The 18249-nt window shown below is 51.2% G+C and overlaps 1 protein-coding gene across 14 annotated transcripts in view; it reads right to left on the bottom strand.

Annotated features, from left to right (window-relative positions):
* Positions 1 to 5461: 5461 nt before the first annotated feature.
* PAX2 (paired box 2) overlaps positions 5462 to 18249 on the bottom strand; it is a 94561-nt gene continuing 81773 nt past the window's right edge. For 10 of the 14 annotated variants that reach the window (XM_040254484.1, XM_040254483.1, XM_040254482.1 and 7 more), the window contains 3 exons: positions 10367 to 10468; positions 8047 to 8133; positions 5462 to 7551 (listed from right to left, as the gene is read on the bottom strand). In XM_040254484.1, coding sequence (XP_040110418.1) covers positions 7430 to 7551; positions 8047 to 8133; positions 10367 to 10468 — 311 coding nt within the window. In that variant the 3' untranslated portion in view covers positions 5462 to 7429. Of the gene's footprint in view, positions 7571 to 8046; positions 8134 to 10366; positions 10469 to 18249 lie in introns of all 14 variants that reach the window. The other 4 variants (XM_040254474.1, XM_040254475.1, XM_040254479.1 and 1 more) reach the window with 1 other exon arrangement.

Raw genomic sequence — 18249 nt, 5'->3', positions numbered from 1 at the left:
AAAAAGCAAAGTCTAGTTTATTCATTGGACAGTTATGCTTATATGTGTCAAGGATATGGTAGTCTTTACTTTTGTTTTAATTTAACTTTTTGAAACTCAAAATTACATTTAGAAAAGCATACTCACAGAAATCTCACCCTTACCTACACCCATCCACACTGGTTCCCTGCTCAGAGACAACCATTTTTATTAGATTACTATTTATCTTTCCAGTGTTTTCATATATATATAAGCAAATGTGATAAAATCTTTATTTTTCTTCTTTCTTACACAGTGTGTCCATTATTCAGCACTTTTCTTCTTTTACTTAAAACTCTAATCTTGTACATCTCCATGTTGGTGTCCTCGTGGGGCTAATCCTTAGTGTGGCCTCCATCATCTCCTGCCGGGACCACTGTGGTGGCTTTGTACAGGCCTCCCTGTGCCCACTGTCTCTCTTTGTATCCCACTGCTCATGTCATGGACAGAGAATGCCTCCAAAAATGCAGGTCTATTACACCACTCTCTCTTGCTCAAAAACTTTCCACGATTCTCAGTGTCTACAGCAAAACAGTCCAAGGTTCTTAACAGGACATTAGTGCCCCCCAGAACTATTTAACTCAGAACTTTCGGGTTACAATTGGCAGACACTCAACACATTTGCTTAAGTGATAAAAAGGATGTGCTGGCTTAGGACTCTGGAAGTGCCAAAGTGGCCTTGCTTCAGGCCTAGCTGGCTCCAGAGGCTCGAACGACACCAGCACAGCTCTCCTTCGATCTGCCTCTCAGCTCTGAGTGTCCCAGCCTGACTCTGAGTGTGTCTGCACGACACTCTCAGGCAGGGATTCTCCACATGGTGGGGAACTGTCTCTAGAGATCCAGAGCCCTCATCATTGCAGCTCACAGCTCAAAGAAAGAAGGGATCCTCTCTCTTTCAGCCCCAATAACAAGACTTCTGAGAGGACTCTTCCTATCTTGAGGTGCTTTGAACAGGGACATGGGGGTCCCCATTGGACAGACATAGGTCTCAGGCCCACATGTATGGTCAGGAGCTCATGGGGCATTTTGACTGACAGTCCCATAAGAACTACACAGGATGGGGGAGGGACAGTTTCAAATGGAATGGGGGGGTGCAGACACCTTAAAGAAGTGGGGAGCTAGTCATGGGACTGCTTGGGGCACATTGAGAGCAAATGTCTAGATGTCTTGAGAAGGCTCATGCTTGATGTAAATGAAGCACAGCACGGAGGCCAGCAAGCTCAGAGCACAGTGAGCTGGGGGGGGTGGGGGCGGGGGTACAGAGTGGACAGCCAGAACATGTAGGGACTTATAGATCAGATTTAAGATTCTGACTTTGGCTCAGAGGGAGAAGGGGGATTAGTGGGGGGCTCTGAGCAGAGAAGGAGCATGCTCTGCTCTACACTTCGGGGATCACTCTGCTGATGGGAGAATAGACTGGGGTGGGTGAGGCAAAGATGGAAACAGGAAAGCTAATTTTTTTTTGCAATTCAAGGTGAAGGGTCATACTGGCTTAGACCGGAATGGTACAGTGCAGATCATCAGAAATGGTCCAATTCTGTTAACTGGTTTTTCCCCCACTTTGGCTGCACTGTGCTGCATGTGACCTTAGTTCTCTGACCAGGGATCAAACCTGAGCTCCCTGCAGTGGAAGTGGGTAGTTTTAACCGCTAGACTGCCAGGGAAGTCCCTGGATCCATTTTAAAGGTAGAGCTGTCTGATTTTGCTGGTGGATCAGATAGGGGATGGGAGAGACAGGAGCAGTCAGGGAAGACTGAAAACCTCAAATTCTAGTTTGAGGTTTTGGCTTGAGTGACTGGTAGAATGGAGTTGTCCTTGACTGAGATGAAGAGGACTGGAGAGGGCTTCCCTGACGGCCAGTGGTAAAAGAATCTTCCTGCCAATGTGGGAGGCATGGATTCAATCCCTGGCTGGGGAAGATCCCACGTGCCGAGGAGCAACTAAACCCGTGGGCCATAACTATTTACCCTGGGCTCTGGAACTGCAACTACTGAGCCCGCATGACACAACATCTGAAACCTATGAGCCCTGGAGCCCATGCTCCTCAACTGGAGAAGCCACTTTATGAGAAGCTCGAGTACCACAACTGGAAAGTAGTCCGTGCTCTTCGCAACTAGAGAAGAGCCCGTGCAGCACTGAAGACCCAGCACAGCCAGAAATAAAATAAATAAATAAAATAAAGGACTGCGGAATCCCCCAGTCTCCACTGGGCTTTGACTATATATCATGGTCAAATGGCCTTATTCTCTCTGTTCCTCCTAGTTTTGTGTCCTGGGAGAGTGGATTGATTGGCTTAATTCAGTTTTGTGTATGAGTCCAATTCTAGTACAGTCGTTGGTGGATACATGGTCAGGATGGGCTGTGAGTGGGACAGCTTCCTTAAAGAAGCCATGAGTAATGGATACCATTTGGCCATTTCTAGTGTCCTGACTTTCAATCACTTTTGAGTTTTATGTCTTGCCTCCTCTCCCGACCCCTTCTATCTTTCACCAGGCAGCTGATACTCCAGCCCATTTCATCTGGTATATTTGCATGCCTCCATGCTTCCCTAGTGGCTCAGAGGTTAAAGCATCTGCCTGCAATGCGGGAGATGGGTTCAATCCCTGGGTCGGGAAGATCCCCTGGAGAAGGAAATGGCAACCCACTCCAGTATTCTTGCCTGGAGAATCCCATGGGCGGAGGTGCCTGGTGGGCTACAGTCCACAGGGTCGCAGAGTCGGACACGACTGAGCGACTTCATTTCACTTTCACTTTCATGTCTTTGCTACTGTTGTTTCCTCGACCCAGGACAATTTCTAACTGTCATATTTGGTGAACCTCAGCTAGGAACTCTGGGAGCAGGGTGGGAACAGGGCTAGCAAAATCAGAATTAGGTGAGTTCTGAGGAGCAACAGAGCTGGGGAACAGGCCCTGTTTGTGTTTGGGACTGCATTTAGAACAGGCAACGGCTCAAGGATTGTAGAGCATGTTTTGGGCCCCTCAGGCTGATTCTAGGAGGGAATATTCCCCAGGAGGGACACAGAATAAAAATTTTTTTGGGTAGAGGTGGTCACTGTTGACACCAGGCCCTCAAAACCCAATTTGGTATGAAGGAGACCAGAAAGAGAACAGAAGGTAAGAAGTTCTGGTAGGATCCAGGTGAGAGGCGTTGGCTCCCAATCTGATGAACCGAGCAGGACAGGGCTCCCATTCTGGGGCATCTGAAGGCAAAGCCAGGCATCGGGGGCCAGAGACCCACTCCACGGGATGCATGTAGCATTGCCTGGGCCAACCCAGTGCCTGGCAACATCCAGGCAATAAAATCAGGAGTTCTGCCACACTGGATTTGGGTTCTGAGCAGGCTCTCTGAAGTGGGGTAAACATTTTCCAGGGGGTGCAAAATAATACATTTAGGCATGAGAAGAGAACATTGGAATTTCTTTGTATTCCGGTCTCATCCTTTTTCTATTTTATGTCTTATAAGATTTTTAATATGTTAGTTGAGTTTTTTATGGAATTTGTGAGTAAGTAAATATACTTATGGGCTTCCCAGGTGGCGCTAGTGGTAAAGAACCCACCTGCCAATACAGGAGACATAAGAGACACCGGTTCGAGCCCTGGAAGATCCCCTGGAGGAGGGCGTGGCAACCTACTCCAGTATTCTTGCCTGGAGAATCCCATGGACAGAGGAGCCTTGCCTACAGTCCACAGGTTCACAAACAGTCAGACACTGCTGAAGCGACTGAGCACGTATGAACAAATATATTAGGAGTACAAATTCAGAATTCTTTTTACTGCTAGGATGTATGATCAAAGTAGTTTAAAGACCATTCTTCTAAGAGACTGGTGATTAAAAGGAGCAGTAGGGGCAAGTGGAAGGTGGGGCTGTCATTTATTAATATGGGATTAGGGAGGAGACACAAGTGGTGATGCCGAAGGAAGCGGATGGACTTGACTGCTTTGGGGCTGGTTGATTTGTTGGGGGCCCTGCAGCATCAGGATGTGAGTCGGCTGGGAAAGACAGGCCTGTTGGAATCCTGATCGGAGGTAGGGGTCTAGGAGACAGTGTCCCCAACCAATGGGAAAGGTCACTCCTTAGTTTGTCTCCAGGTCCTGCTTGTAGCTGCCCAGCCACCCCTGGCAGCTCAGAACTTCCAGAATATTTCAAGCGGGAGGAGGCAGAGATGGACGTTGAGCTGGGAAGGTTTCCCAGGGGTAGAGAAGGAAAGTACCCTAGGGCAGAGACCAGGTAGAGGCTGTGGCCTTTGTGGGAGGACTGGCTCGGGACGTTGCTGAAGGGATGGAGGGCAGACCCCTTCCAAGTATAACAAAAGTAGCCTGGACAATCACTCCATCCCTCCCCTAAACAGGACAGAGAGACAGAGGGACAGATACAGCCTTCACTGGACACCTGGGCACAAGAACAGTCAGGGTGTCTGAAAAAACTACCAGTTCCCCCACTTCCCTCCTCCGAGACTCACACAGGAACATGCAGACCCACGCAGAACAACAGAAATGGGAGCCAGCCACCGACTGCATAACATGCGCCCTCAAGATACACCTAGCGGCTGCTCGCCCAGGCGGGGACTCCGAAAGATCCAGGGGGCGCGCGACGTCGCTTGAGCCCGCAGGTTCCCCCGGGTCTCTGTGGGAGTGGATGCTGTCCTGGCCAAGAAATAAATGCGCAGCGAGAAAACCGGTGGCAAGGGTTTGTGGTCTCTGGGCGGACTGGGGATAAAAACTGCGGCTGCGCGGCGGAGGGTGGAAGGAGACAGGACAGCAAAGAATCTCCCTACCACGCAGAGAGGGTCTCCGACGGCGAGTTCTGAGAGACTGCACCCTGAGTTTGGGTGTGAGTGGAGAGGTAGAGCGACCAAATCACTCGAAGTTACTCTGAAGTTTTGCAAAGCGAAAACTCCTTGCTCCAAGGGCGGGGGGGGGGGCGGGGGGGGGATGGGGATGGGGGCGAGGGAGGGTGGCTTCTGATGCGCCGCCGATAGGTCTGGGCTAAGGGGTGGGAGAAGGGGTCGCAAAGGGAATGCAGCTGAGAGGATTATTGAGGGTTTATTTGAGATCGACTAGTATGAGGGAAGGCCTGTTCCAGAGACGGGTAGAGACAAACTTGGAGCCATGGGGAGTGACATACAAAATTTTATTATTATTATTTATTAATTATTATTTATTATTATTATTTATTTGTCATGTGCACAGAAAAGAAAAGAAAAAGAATCAAAACGAACCGACGCGCTGAAGGTGGCCAAGGAGACCAGAGCCATCCGGGAATCTTTCGAGGGTTCGGCTGGGTCCTGGGTTTGGGCCCCTGTCGCGCCAGCCCTACAGGGACTGGAATGGGCCGGGCCTCGGCGTTTGAACCTCGGCTCCCTCGCCGCCCCGCTTGGGCCACTGGAGCCTGGCTGGGCACCGGCAGTTCCCTTAACTATTCTCTTTTCTCGTTTTCCTTTTCAAATAAAAAGGCTCGAAGGAGAGAGAGATCTGGGCGAGGACTCCAAGCTTTTACGGATTTGTTCAAGGATTTTTATTTATTTTTCACTTTTATTGACTTTGTTTCTGTTATTTCGAGTCGTCACGATCCACGGGTGAGGAGACATGCAGGGCGCATCGCCGCTACCGAGAGAGCAACTACGGGCGGGGCGGCCCGGCCGCCGGCGGCCCAGAGCCCACGGGGCACGGCCGCGAGGGGCGAACCTAGGGGCTGGAGCTGCCACCTCTGATCTCGCCTCAGGGGGCAAGGCAGCCGGGGCAGGGCTGGGGAGAGAGGCCGAGGGAAAGACAGAGACAGAGAGACAAGATAGACAAAGACTGAGAGAGACCGAGACAGAGGCGGAGAGAAGCAGAGACGAGAGCTGGAAAGGGGAGCGATGCAGAGAGATGAGGAGCAGAGAGCGAAAACACGGAATTACAGAGAAATAGCCAACAAAACAGAGGCGAGAGGAGTCCACAGGACCATGTTCGTCATTTTGCATAGAGATTTCTTTTCTTTCGTCATTTTTTGTAACATAAAAAAAAGCCCCCCCTCCCCCAGGACGTGCTGTGCTTTAGTGGGCGTGTAGCTGTGTTCCCCCCTCCCCCCCAGCGAGCGGCGACTCTCACAGCACAGACAGCGGGGCGTTATCTACAGGCCAGGGGGGGGGGCCCGGGGGTCTCGCCGGGGGGGGGGGGGGGGGGGGGGGGGGGGTTATATACACGTGGGTTCGCCTTCACAAGACACACACCGTCTTTCTACAAAGCAGCAGCCTGTTGGGTGTTTTTGTTTGCCTTTTTGCAAAGACCATCATATTAAATAAATGTATACTTGACTTTTTGCGGTTCTGTTCAGTTCCTGCCAGAGGAAGAGGATGGAGGTGGGTGGAGTGGGCAGCCCCCCACCTTCCACTCCGCGCAGCTCAGACGCCAGCTCACACCCTGCTCCTACCACCCGCAGATTGAGTCTGTGTCGGGGCGGGGGGCGGGGGTCATCGGGTAACTGCTTGGGGGGACCAGTGCCGCGGCCTGCAGAAACCGGTCCTGAGGCAGGCACGGGGACAGACTCAGGTGAGGGTGGCGAGTTAGGGAGGAGAGATGCAGAGCGACGTGGGATCGGAAAAGGACGGGTAGGAGGAGGAGCTGTGAGGTGGGTAGATGGAAGAGACGCCGAGGTAGGGGCAAGGCGGGAGCTGAGAGTCTGGTCACTAGTAGGAGCTGCCTGGGCTCTTGCGAACTGGGCAGTTCAGGTGGAGTTGGGAAGAGCCAAGGGTCGGACTCGGTGGGTGCGGGCTGCTGGGGCCTGTGTGCCTTGGGTCCCAACCTTGGAAACGCCTGACGATCCCCAAAGCGCATCCCTGAAGCCCGGCCCCCACGCCCCCATTCCATTCCACCTGGGCAGGGCACACTCAGAAGGTGGGGGCTATCTGGCTGAAGCCGGGATTCAGACATTTTCCCAAGGTCTCGGCAGGAGGCTCTTCCTCCTCCTGCAGAAAATCGTTTTGTTCTTCATTTCCTTTGCCCAGTCCCTCCAGCGAAGCCTCCCGGCGCTCGCCGGAGCGTCCGAGGCGGGCTGCTCCCGGGCTGGGCCAGGCTGCAGTCCGCGCTGATTGTGTGTCACAGAAGCGTGTCCCCCGCGCGCAGCGGCGGGCCCGGCCAGAGGCCGGCGGTGCGGCTGGTGGGCTCCGGGCCAGCTCGGGCGAGGCGGGGACGAACTGGGTCGGGCCCTCCTCGCGACGCGGCGCAGTCCAGCAGGCGGGAAGGGGCGGCGGGCGGGGTGGGGGGCGGCGGGCCCGGGCCTGAGGGTCCCGCCCGCGGCTTCACTCGTCCTGTCCCGCCTTGGACGGGGTGAAGTGAAGGGCTGGAGGGGTCCTGGGAGGGGGGTTGGGTCTGGGGCGGTGGCCGGGAGGCTTCGGGTCGCGTCGATCCTCCCTCCCTCCGGGGCGGACGGTCAGACAGGGACGATGTGGAGGCCGAAGCTGTCGGCCTGAAGCTTGATGTGGTCCCCGCGGTAACTAGTGGCGGTCATAGGCAGCGGCAGCAGCGGCAGGGGCGGAGCCCCGGGGGGCGGCACTATAATAATAAGGGGAACCTGGAAGTTAACACAGGAGAAGAATGGGCTGGGTGAGAGGACAAACAGGAGAACAAAAAAGGAAAGAAAAGCAAAGCAGAGACCTCCTCGTGCTGGGGTCTAGCAGGATCCGTGCAGGGAGGCCTTGGCTGAGCTGCGGGGCCGGCTGCCCTCAGGAGAACTGCATTCACCGGGTGGGAGAGGGACCCGATCGGTGACCGCCGCCGCCCGACTGCGGACCTCGAAGGGGGCCCAGGGTGGGGCGGCGCAGAGCCTTGCAGCCGCCGGGAACAGAGCGGAGCGGAGGGAGGGGCGAGAGGCGCGGGCTTCCTCTAGGGATCCCGTGGCCTCAGAGCTGCGCTAACGAGCCTGCCCTGCTGGGCACCCAAAGGCCCGGTGGCGGGCTGTCGAATCCGCGTCCGGAAGCCGCACGGCCGAGCTGGCGGGCTGGAGGACCGACACGCTGAGCCGCCGGCCAGCCAGGTGGCGGTACTCACTTAGTAAGGCGGGGTTGCTGAATCTCCAAGCCTCGTTGTAGGCCGTGTACTGGGGGTGGCTGTACGGGTTGCCGGAGAACTCGCTCCCTGCGGGAGGGCGGGGGAGTGGGGATCAGACACGCGCAAGGCCAGGGCGGACCCAACGTGCCCGGCCAGGGGCCTCGCCCGGGTCCAAGGTGCAGATGCTTCGCCAGGCGGACGGGCGGAGACAGAACAATCCACCTGGTCCGCAGGGGGAGAGCCCGTGGTGGTGGTGGTGGTGGTGGGGTGTGTGTGTCTGCAGAAGCACCGGCGTGCCTCCCACAGCACCGCGGAGGTAGTTTCGGGGCGCTCCCGCGGAAGCGCTCCGAGTCACCCAGGAAGGGCTTGTTCTGAGTCCAGGGGCACTTACGCCCTGCGTTGGGGACCAAAGCCTTTTTAGTGGAGACTCTGATTCGAGGAGCCACAGCTCCACAGGGTGGAAGCGGGGGAGGATAGCGAAGACAGACTCTCGGGACACTTTGTCCCAGAAAGTCCTGGGAATGGCATCTCAGCACGGTGCCAATGCGAGGGGTGGGGGCTCTGCTGGGAAACACTCCTCTCCCACCTTTCCCTCTAGAGATTTGATACGTGGGCCACGCAGCAGGGGAAGAAGGCAGCGGGAGGAGGCAGGTGGACTGCCCACGGGTTCACAAGCGGTGAACGGAGGGCCCCGTGGGCTGGGAGCCGTCGGAAGCGGCTTCCCTCCCTCCGCGCGAGAAAGGCCAGGCCCCCGGGTTTCCCCCTCGCCCTTTCTCCTGTGTGATGACCCCAGACTGTTTACAGTGATCCCTAACCGCGGGTTAAGTAGAGGAGAAGGGGCCCCTCTCGGAGAGGGAGCTGGGGTGGGGGTGGGGGATGCAGCCACTGGAAAGCCTGTTTATTGACGAGGAGGGAAAGCATGCGTGCAGCAGGATAATGAGCTTCTGAGCTCAACTGTGACCAAGAGGAACTGAGCTATCTCCTTCCCCATCGCTAATGAAACAAGTGTAATTTCCTCATCAGCACTAGATTCTGTTTAACGACTCCCCCCTTGCCACCATGAGCTCTCTGCGGCTCCCCTCACCCCCATCTCCTTGAAGACTACCACCCCCCCCCCCGCCCCCGCACCCCCATCTCTCTGAGACCTTCTCCAGTCTCCACCTGCTCTCGCCTGGAACCTTCCCAGAAGAATCTCCTTGCACCCAACACTCCTGTTCCCCTACTCTAAATCTGGGCAGGAATCCCCCTACTCACACCCTCAACTCTCTTTACCCAGTTCCTCAGCCCCCTGTTCTGCAACACCAGGCAGCAATCTCCCCCTCTGCAATCCCCCTCCCCCAGCTCTGCTGACCAAGGGTTGTGAAAGGCCCATCCAGGAATGGGGCCAGTCACCGTATTGTATCCACCACCCCCGCCTTCCATGAGAGCTGAGCTTCAGGGAATGGGCACACAGAGGGTGCCCAGCAGGACAGGATGCAGGGCCAGTGACTCTCATCCTCTTTAAGACAAGAGTTTTTTGGTGTTGATGTGAATAGGAACTTCAACTCTGGCTTCAAGCCCAGCTTCCATCTGGGGTGAGGGGTTGGAGAGAGCACAGCCTCCAGGTGTAGTTACCAGATCCTGCATAGGGCCCCTTTCTCTCTGATCCTCTCTTGTCAGCCCAAACCCAGCTCCTCTCAGAGGGGGACAGGTCAGAGCCCCCAGGAGCAGTGAAGGCCCAGGGCTCCTCTGAGACGTGGGGGTGCTCTAGGTTGTCTCTCTGAAGCCAGCCTCTCTGGTTCCTGCCACAGCCTGTCTTCTGTTCTTCTCTCCTTAGAGATTGACTCCCTTCTCTCCCTGGGGTGGGGTTGGCTCCTGGTCTTCCCAGTGGGTTGGTGTGGACCAGGGTGTCTTTGTCTGAGTGACTGACATGCCCCTGGAAATGGTTCTTGGCTCCAAGTTTCCATGGAAACCAGGGCAGGCTCTTCCGAGCAGTGTCAGCTGGCTGGGGGTGGGCTAGGGCACTGAGGGTAGAGCTGAGGGCTGAGTGCTACCTGGGCACAGGCTGGGGTGGGTGGGCACTGCAGAGGGGCCAGGACATACAGGAGACTGCACACAGGGGGTACTTCTGCAGGCTCCCTCCGTGGGGTGCTCAAGAGGGAAGGTGAGGGACCCCCGCTGCAGCCTCTAGGGAGACAGAGGGCTAGAACAGCAGTGGTTTGTGGGAGAGGAGATATTGGGTCTCCCCCCACCCCCAGTCTCAGACTACAGACCATGCAGCAGTTCACCCACAGTTCAGCTACCCCCACCTAAATCAGGCAGCTGCAGCTGGGTCACATACCAGGCACCATTCCTGCCAGGGTGGAGGTGGGGTAGCTTCCCTGGCCAGTGGGGGGCACGTGAGGGGGGTAACCAGGCAGAGTGGTGCTCGCCATGTCACGACCTGGAAAAACACAAAGGGGGAAGGGGTGAGGCCTGGAAGAGAGGGGCCTGCCTCTGCTCACACCAGGGTACTCTGTGGAAAAGTATTACTGAGTGCAGACACGTGGGAGCAGAGCTGAATGAGAAGGTCCAGGTGAGCCCTTATGGGTATCTAGCTTGTCACCTGAATGTCCCATGATCAGTTGTGTGTATGCACCTCTGCTCAGTGTAGCTCTTTGTGTGTCTCTATGCATGTGTGTTGGAGAAGGCAATAGCAACCCACGCCAGTACTCTTGCCTGGAGAATCTCAGGGACAGGGGAGCCTGATGGGCTGCCGTCTATGGGGTCACAGAGTCGGACGCGACTGAAGCGACTTAGCAGCAGCAGCAGCAGTGCGTGTATGTGTGTTTGCCTTTGCTTGTGTCTCTTTCTAGCCCAAGCCCAGTTGGAGAAGGGAGGGAGATGACCTGGCTTTACTCCTCCTTCCCAGTGAGATACTCAGTTGTATCTCTCCAGTAGGAAAAACCACCTCTATCATCTTGCTCAGCTCTTCCCTCTCTGGTGCACATGGTTATTCCCTGTCCTCTCCAAGTGAAGCTGCAGGTGCTGGGCCTGGCGGGTGTGAAGAGCAGGGGCTGGCCAGTGGGCTATTTTCCTGTTAGTGTTTATGACATTTAAGTGATAGAAAACCATCTCCGAAGCAAATCAGGAGCTTTGAGCCAGCAGTACAAGTAGATTAGACCAAGTTTCAATGAGCAAAATCTGCTTTGCCCACTAGCTGCTAGACTTCTGTCCCTGGAGGTGTCTGTTGCTAAGAGTCTGGAGGGTGGGAGGAAGGGCTTTCCTACTGTCCAGGAATGAAGGCGAAGCATGCCAGTCTGAGGGAGGTACCCATGGTCCACAGACATCTCTGGAACACAGCTGTCGCTGAATGGCTTTCCTTCTTTGCAGACCCCCTCCATTGCCATAAGCAGTCACTGCCTCCTTTGCAATTTAGCATGCTCCAGTCTCTAACAATAATTTGCCCTCTCCCATACTTTCATGCCCTAGAGACTCATTCATCGTCTCCTGGGTCCCAGGTCCCATCTCTCCTCTCCACATTCCCCTTAGTCTCCTCTTCAGCCAGTGCCACTCTCCCACTCCAGTGCCTCTGTCCAACCCTGGGAAGAGGTGTGGCTGGAAGAAGTTACAGAACTATGCATCTCTGGCCCACTTTCTTCTCATTGATGGCGCTAGACCTCATCCTCCTGATGGCTATTCCATCTCTCTCTCTCTCCTTGACACTCTCCCCTTAAAGTTGACCTCACCCCCAACTTTCCTGAAATGTGTGAGTTTCCTCATTGCTACCTTAACACATCTGAGTGATTCATCCTTCCTTAAATAGACAAAGACACAGGTCAGGCCTTTGCATTCCCAGATGCCTGTGAACCTTTTCATTAGCTGTCCCACGGTAACCTCCAACCTGACAGGAAAAAAGTGATCATCTTCCCCACAGTCAGTTCTACTGACCCACTTGAAGACCATCAGACCAAAACCTCTGGAGTTGTTCTTGACATAGCTCCCACCCCCTGGCCAGATGAAGTCAGTCACTAAGTGCCATCAGTTTTCCTTAGCCATGTCTATTATATCCATCCTGTTTCCATTCCCTCCATTTGTGTTCCCTGCCTCCACATTCTTCTTCAGTCTATCCCACGTGTGGCTGCTTGGTTAGCCCTCATGAAACATTGCTTTCATCACATCACTTCCCTTGCAAAACCACTGCAGATTCTCTGTAGTCTATAGTTTGAGCATCTCTCTGGCAGTCTAGAGTCTACCAGGCTTTCAAAGCCTCTCTGGTACTCTTCCCACTCAGCTCTCTCAGCTCTGATTCTCACCCCTCCTGGTTTAGTTTGACTGCTGTCACTGGCTTGGGTGCTGTGAAATCTCTGCTTTTGCCATGTTACTTTCTTCTTACTATCATTTCCCTCTCCTTCCAGCTCAAGCCTCAAAACCCCTACTGTTCTACCTATCAGAGAAGTTTTCTCTCTTCTGCACTTTTCTATAACTTCTGTCCTCCATGGTTTACCAGTCACTATAGTTCACAAAGCATCAGCCCTATTGTTTGCTTCCTCAAACAGATCATAGTGAAACCAAGGGCAGGCCCTGTCTTCTGCTCTATCTTGCAGTTGAAAATATGGTAGATGCTCAATAAAAATTTACTGATTAATTCTCTACCAGTCTATTGGATTTAATAGACTTAATTAACGGGCTTAATTCTAGGTGGGTTATATTGTTTTCTGTTTCATATACGTTGGTGTCCTTTGGAGAGGAAAAGCTGGGCAAAATGTAAATTTTAAATCTGCTTTTTCTGTACAAATAGTTTGAATAATGGATTATGAATTTTTATAAGATGATGAAAGATTAATGTAGGATGATGAAAATGAGGGACTCAAATGTTGTGAGTGTCAGCTTTATCATGCCATGGAATGACAGGCTTTCTACCTATCTAACATAGCTAATCTCTTACATTTCAAAACTGAAGAGTAGGACTGTCAAACAGAGATCACTTTGGACTCCCAGAGAGATAGAAGAGTCTATATTTGCTTTGTTGTGGGTTTTCTTTCATTGACTTCTATTGTCAACTAAATGTATGACCCTCCTTGACTGTCTCTCAGTGGAGAAGACCAGAAGTGGACAAGTCAGCAACATCTATCAATTCCTAGGGAGATTAGTGATATGGCATTTTGTGGTCAAAAAAGTCCCAAGATAGAGGAGAGTTAGGGAGGATGTAGAGGCTTTCGTGGCTCAGACGGTAAAAGCATCTGCCTACAATGCAGGAGACCCAGGTTCAATCCCTGAGTCGGGAAGATCCCCTGGAGAAGGAAATGGCACCCCACTCCAGTACTCTTGCCTGGAAAAATCCCATGGATGGAGGAGCCTGGTAGGCTACAGTTATGGGGTCGCAAAGAGTCAGAGAGGACTGAGCGACTTCACGTTCACTTTCAGAGGTTTTGAATTACAAGAATACAGAAGACCAACTCTTTGTCTTGCGACCCTAATGGCCACAAAACAGCCAGGAAAAGAAGGATGCTTCTTCTCAATAAACAGGAATTTAAATGCGTTTGAAATTTGATTTTAAGGTGCATGGTTCTCACAGCTTGTTACACACAAATTCCTTGTACTCTAAGGTTGTGTCACACAATACCTTACCTAGCTTCAGGAGAGAAGAGGAAACGTGAAAAACCAGAAAGGTGTTTCCAGCTACCTGGAGGCACCTCTGTGCAATGTTTATTTCCACTGGATTTTTCTCTTGCAAATGATCCAGCTTCCAGCCACAGAACTGTTGATTGAGAGACACATTTCTAAATACTATTTTAAAAAAACTGAATCTGGGAAGTGCTATTCAAATATTTTCGAAGTGTGATATAAGAGACCCACGATGTGTAAAAAGCATAGAAAGCTTCTTGATGTTCTGCACACAGCTGTGCTTCTACTCTCCTGGATTCTGTAACATAAGTATCACCACCAAGAAGTGCCTGTTCAGGACCCCTGAGCCAACAAAGGTATAAGCCACTGCATACAAAGTACTCTCAATGGCTTCATTAGCACACAGGTGACACCTGAAGAGCAGGAGCAAATTGACCAAACTCTTGCCAGAGCCATATATCCTTCTGGAACACCATTGTCAATAATGGAAAACACATACTGCAGGAAGTTTTCAAATTACTAAGACCATCATACCATTTGCCCAGCAGCATTCTGTGAGCAAGCCTCTTTCAGTGAGTGAATATGAATGGGTAATGGAATCTGTGCAAGGAAGAATCAACGGAGGACGGGCCTTGCATTACTACAGATGAATGGACAACGGGGAGTGGAGACGGACTCTAAAACTGTGTGACAGCATAACCACCTTCTTCAAACAAACAGGCGGAAGTGCAGAAAGAGGAGGAAACAGATTCCGAGAAGAATACGTGGCTATAAAATATGTATTATTTGACAGACTTAGGAAGCAGTCAAGCATTTGCTTGCTCACTGATGATGCCAGGAACATGAAAGCAGGGCCAAGCATCACACATGAATAAAACCCCACATATTATAAGAGGATGGGCATTTCTCTTTGGATAATTGTTTCCTAAGATGACAAAGTTTTAAAGATGGAAGAGCCTTTGAGATGTTGGGTCTCACTTCCTTGTTTTAAAGTTAAGAAAATGGGGGCACAGAGAAGCATTGTGACTTTCCTATTGCTGCAGAGCTGGTAAATGACAAAGCGTGAAGCTCTGTCTGTACCACACTGCCTTTCAATGATAACATGAAGCCACATCCTCCCCAAATGCACCAAAGAAAAGGAAAAAGAAGTCTTCTGACAAGCAGAATCTCATACTGTCACCACTGTTATTAGGATAAGGCAAGAAAAACAGGACACAAAGAACAAAATATTGACACTGAAAGTCTGCAGTAAAACTCCATGGGGTTGGGTATTAATCTCCTTTGAGAGTTTTCTGAAAAACAAAGAAGCTCTTCCAGAAACAGGAGTAGTTGAGAATCTAAAGTACCCAGAAGTGTTAGAAGCACTGTACTTGATGAGGATGTCTTCTCAGTTCAACTGCAGAAGTCCCTGAAGATTCTAAAGCCAATTTCTACAGCAATCACTACATCTGAATCAGACAGTGCACTTTTGTCAGACATTCCTTACCAAATGGGCCAGATCAAATCAACTGTTTGGGAGAAACTAAGTGCAGTTCCTCTTACAAGTACAGAGAAAAGCAAAGTGAGGCTTTATTAAGAAAATTTTAGTCCCTGGTTAATTTATGCTACTTTGTCAGCTCTAAGATCCAAGGGCAGAGCTGTGTTTCTACTTGCACCTAGACTAGCTAGCATTCACTGAGCACCTACTAATTATGCTAGGCGTTGTCCTAAATATTTTCTATATATTATCTCATTTAATCCCTATATCAACCTATGATGTTGATCTGGTTTTTTAAATCTACATTTTATAGATGAGAAACTGAACCTCAGAGGGGATAAGTATTATGTTCAAGATTTCACAGCTCATAGATGACAGAACCTGGACTACAGAACAAGCAGTATACTTGGAAATGGGTTCTAGAATGACATTCTCAACTACTGTAGACCCAGAAAATAGGTATTTGGTCCAGGAAAGTAATCTGGGATTATGCTAAGCAAATCCTATAATAGAACATTGTATCACTTCTTGTTTCTTGCATATTTCAAGTTCTTCCATTTTCTACAGCAAGTGTTTTAAACTGGGGATCACTGATCCTATAGGGTATCATTGATGCGCTTTAGGGAGTCCATATAAAGCTATATATAAGATGTCACAGTTATACTTATGCCATACTTAGATGGCTTTTTATCATGTTCTCAAAAGTATTCATGACTCAAAGATTAGTAGGCAGTGTTTATAAAAAAAAAAAAGACCAAAGACACTGGTTAGTAAGAAAGACACTGTTTGAAACTATTTGAATGGTAGCGATAAACCAGATCATACAAAGAACAGTAGAATAACATGTGAAGAGACAGGAAGGCTTATCTCAAGTAAGACAAATGTCAGCATCCAGAAGACCAAGGAAGTAATAAAAAGGAAGCCACCAAAGCAGCACAGATGCTTTCATTCAGTGATGGCAAGACAACAAGACTTATTAGACACAGATTTATACAGTAAAAGTTATATTCAGTGAGCTTAGAGATGCCTTCCCTCAGCATCTTTCTCTGAAAATGAGCACTTTTGCTATCCACTTGACACTACGGAGAACCCTAAGGGGAGAAAACATAACTCTTGTTTTACTATCCTAACCTCAAGTTTTGTCTGCTTCTCATATGGTAGTGAAAATGAAGACATTAGATTGCTTCAAGGTTGGCAGTCTGTGCCTGCATTTGATACAATACTTTATAATACTTTCAAGAATACACAGTTATTAAATTTGTAATTACTGTCTAAATATACTGTACATTTACGTTTACTGCATCAATTATGATCACTTTAGGACAAATCCCAGTTATACAGAACACACCAAAGCAACAACTTCAAATCTGTAAAAGATGTTTTAATAGGAGAGGGGAAGAAATTTCTACCTATTTCATTTTGTTCTTGATTTCCCAGGTTTCCAGATTCTCCAGAAGGTTTCTCCTGGGGGTCAGAGGTGCCTGTGTGAGGGCCCCCAGCCCCAGGCTCTGCCTTGGCCCCATAGGTCCTCATCCGGAGGTTGGCCTGCCCTGGGCTCCAGCAGAGGGGGCTGTTTCTGCAGCTCAGGGCGGTTGCTCTCCCAGCCAATCTGGCTTCCCACCCACAGCTGGACCTCTGTTCCCCGGGGTGTCCTGGGCAGGGATGCCACTCACAGCTATGTGGGGAGAATGAGGCCTGCACCTTGACAGCCAACCTGCTGGACACCGTCAGTCGTGTTGTTACTGCCCTTCCAGCACACAGCCCCTGACTGGGCCACGCTAGCCTGCTGGCCCAGGGCCCCACAAGAAGTGCTCCTATAACTCAGCTGGACCATGGATCGAGCTGCAGCCTTAGGGTCCTGGGAGAAGGACAGGCAGTGCTGGCAAGAATCGCATTCTCAAAGGACTGAAAGGGAAATTCACTATCCTCTAGTCTAAGTCCCTCATTTTACAGAGGAGGAAAGTGAGGCTCAGAGAGAGGGGACAACTTCCCTGTCCTCTCCTCTTTCACTTCCCCAGGCTACCACCTTCTCTGGCTCCACCAACAAGTCGCAAATGAAGAATGGAGTCTTTAGGTGCTGGCACTCTGGAGGCTGGGCCTGGGCTCGCTGATGGGCTCTCAGCCCCTCGTGCTGGGTGGGCAGAGGTTAAGCCTGTTTGCACAGTCTCTCGATGCTCCAGGTCTCCCAGTTCCTCTCTGGCTTTATTTTGTTCTCTGAGAGCGCTGAATTGTCAGCTCTAATCCTTCCTGAAAGCACAGCGTTTTTCAGGCACTCTGTGTAAGTGAGACCCTAATCCCAAGGAAAACGGCCACTTAAGCTGCCAGAGCATTAGGCTGCTCTCTGAGCCTACTGCAAGATTTCCTCCCTCCCCAGCCGCTCCCGCACTCCACCGACTGGAGGAGGAGAGGGGAGGATTTCAGGCTGAAGGTGTGCAAAGCCTTCTCCGAAGTAACAACAGTGGCAGGGCTTGCCTCCCAAAGCTCAGGGCTGAAAAAGTGCTGGTTTCTTTGTCCCGAGGCTACAGCTCAGAACCTGGGAAGGAAGGGTTCTGATTACCCTGGGGTGGGGGCCTTCCTGTCACCTTGTTGGGGTGACTGGCTCTATAGGGGAAACGGCCTTTTACTTAGGTGACTCCGAGACCACCAGGGACATTTCTGACTCCTTGGTGCCAATACATACCTATAACATTCACTGGGGACACCACTATTTAGGGTTTTTGGTCCTTCAGGAAAGGCTGGGTTGGCTGACTTCACTTTTACCTAGCCAACCTTTTCTTCTTAGTACCGAATAATGGAATAAATAGGTTTAGTGCTGGGCGGGGGGCGGAGGGGGGTCCCTCCTCCCACCTTTGGAGAACTCTCCTTTGGGACACTTCAAGCATCTCTAAATATCTACAGCAGCGGAAAGGTTCTCTATAACCCAGCTAACCATGAAAACAGTGTTTTCTCTCTCTCTTTTTTCGGCTAGGTCATGCAGCATACAGGAGGACCCTAGGTTCCTGACCAGAGATCAAACTCTCGCCCCCTGCACTAGAAGCATGGGGTCTTAAACCACTGGACCACCCAGGAGGTCCCCAGGGAAGTTTTCTACTAGGCAACACTGTTTGTTTTTTTTTTTTGTAGTTGGCTACTACCTGCAT

The sequence above is a fragment of the Oryx dammah genome, unplaced genomic scaffold, assembly GCF_014754425.2.
Source record: "Oryx dammah isolate SB20612 unplaced genomic scaffold, SCBI_Odam_1.1 HiC_scaffold_14, whole genome shotgun sequence".
Taxonomy (NCBI): domain Eukaryota; kingdom Metazoa; phylum Chordata; class Mammalia; order Artiodactyla; family Bovidae; genus Oryx; species Oryx dammah.
This window is presented reverse-complemented; position numbering and strand designations above follow the sequence as displayed.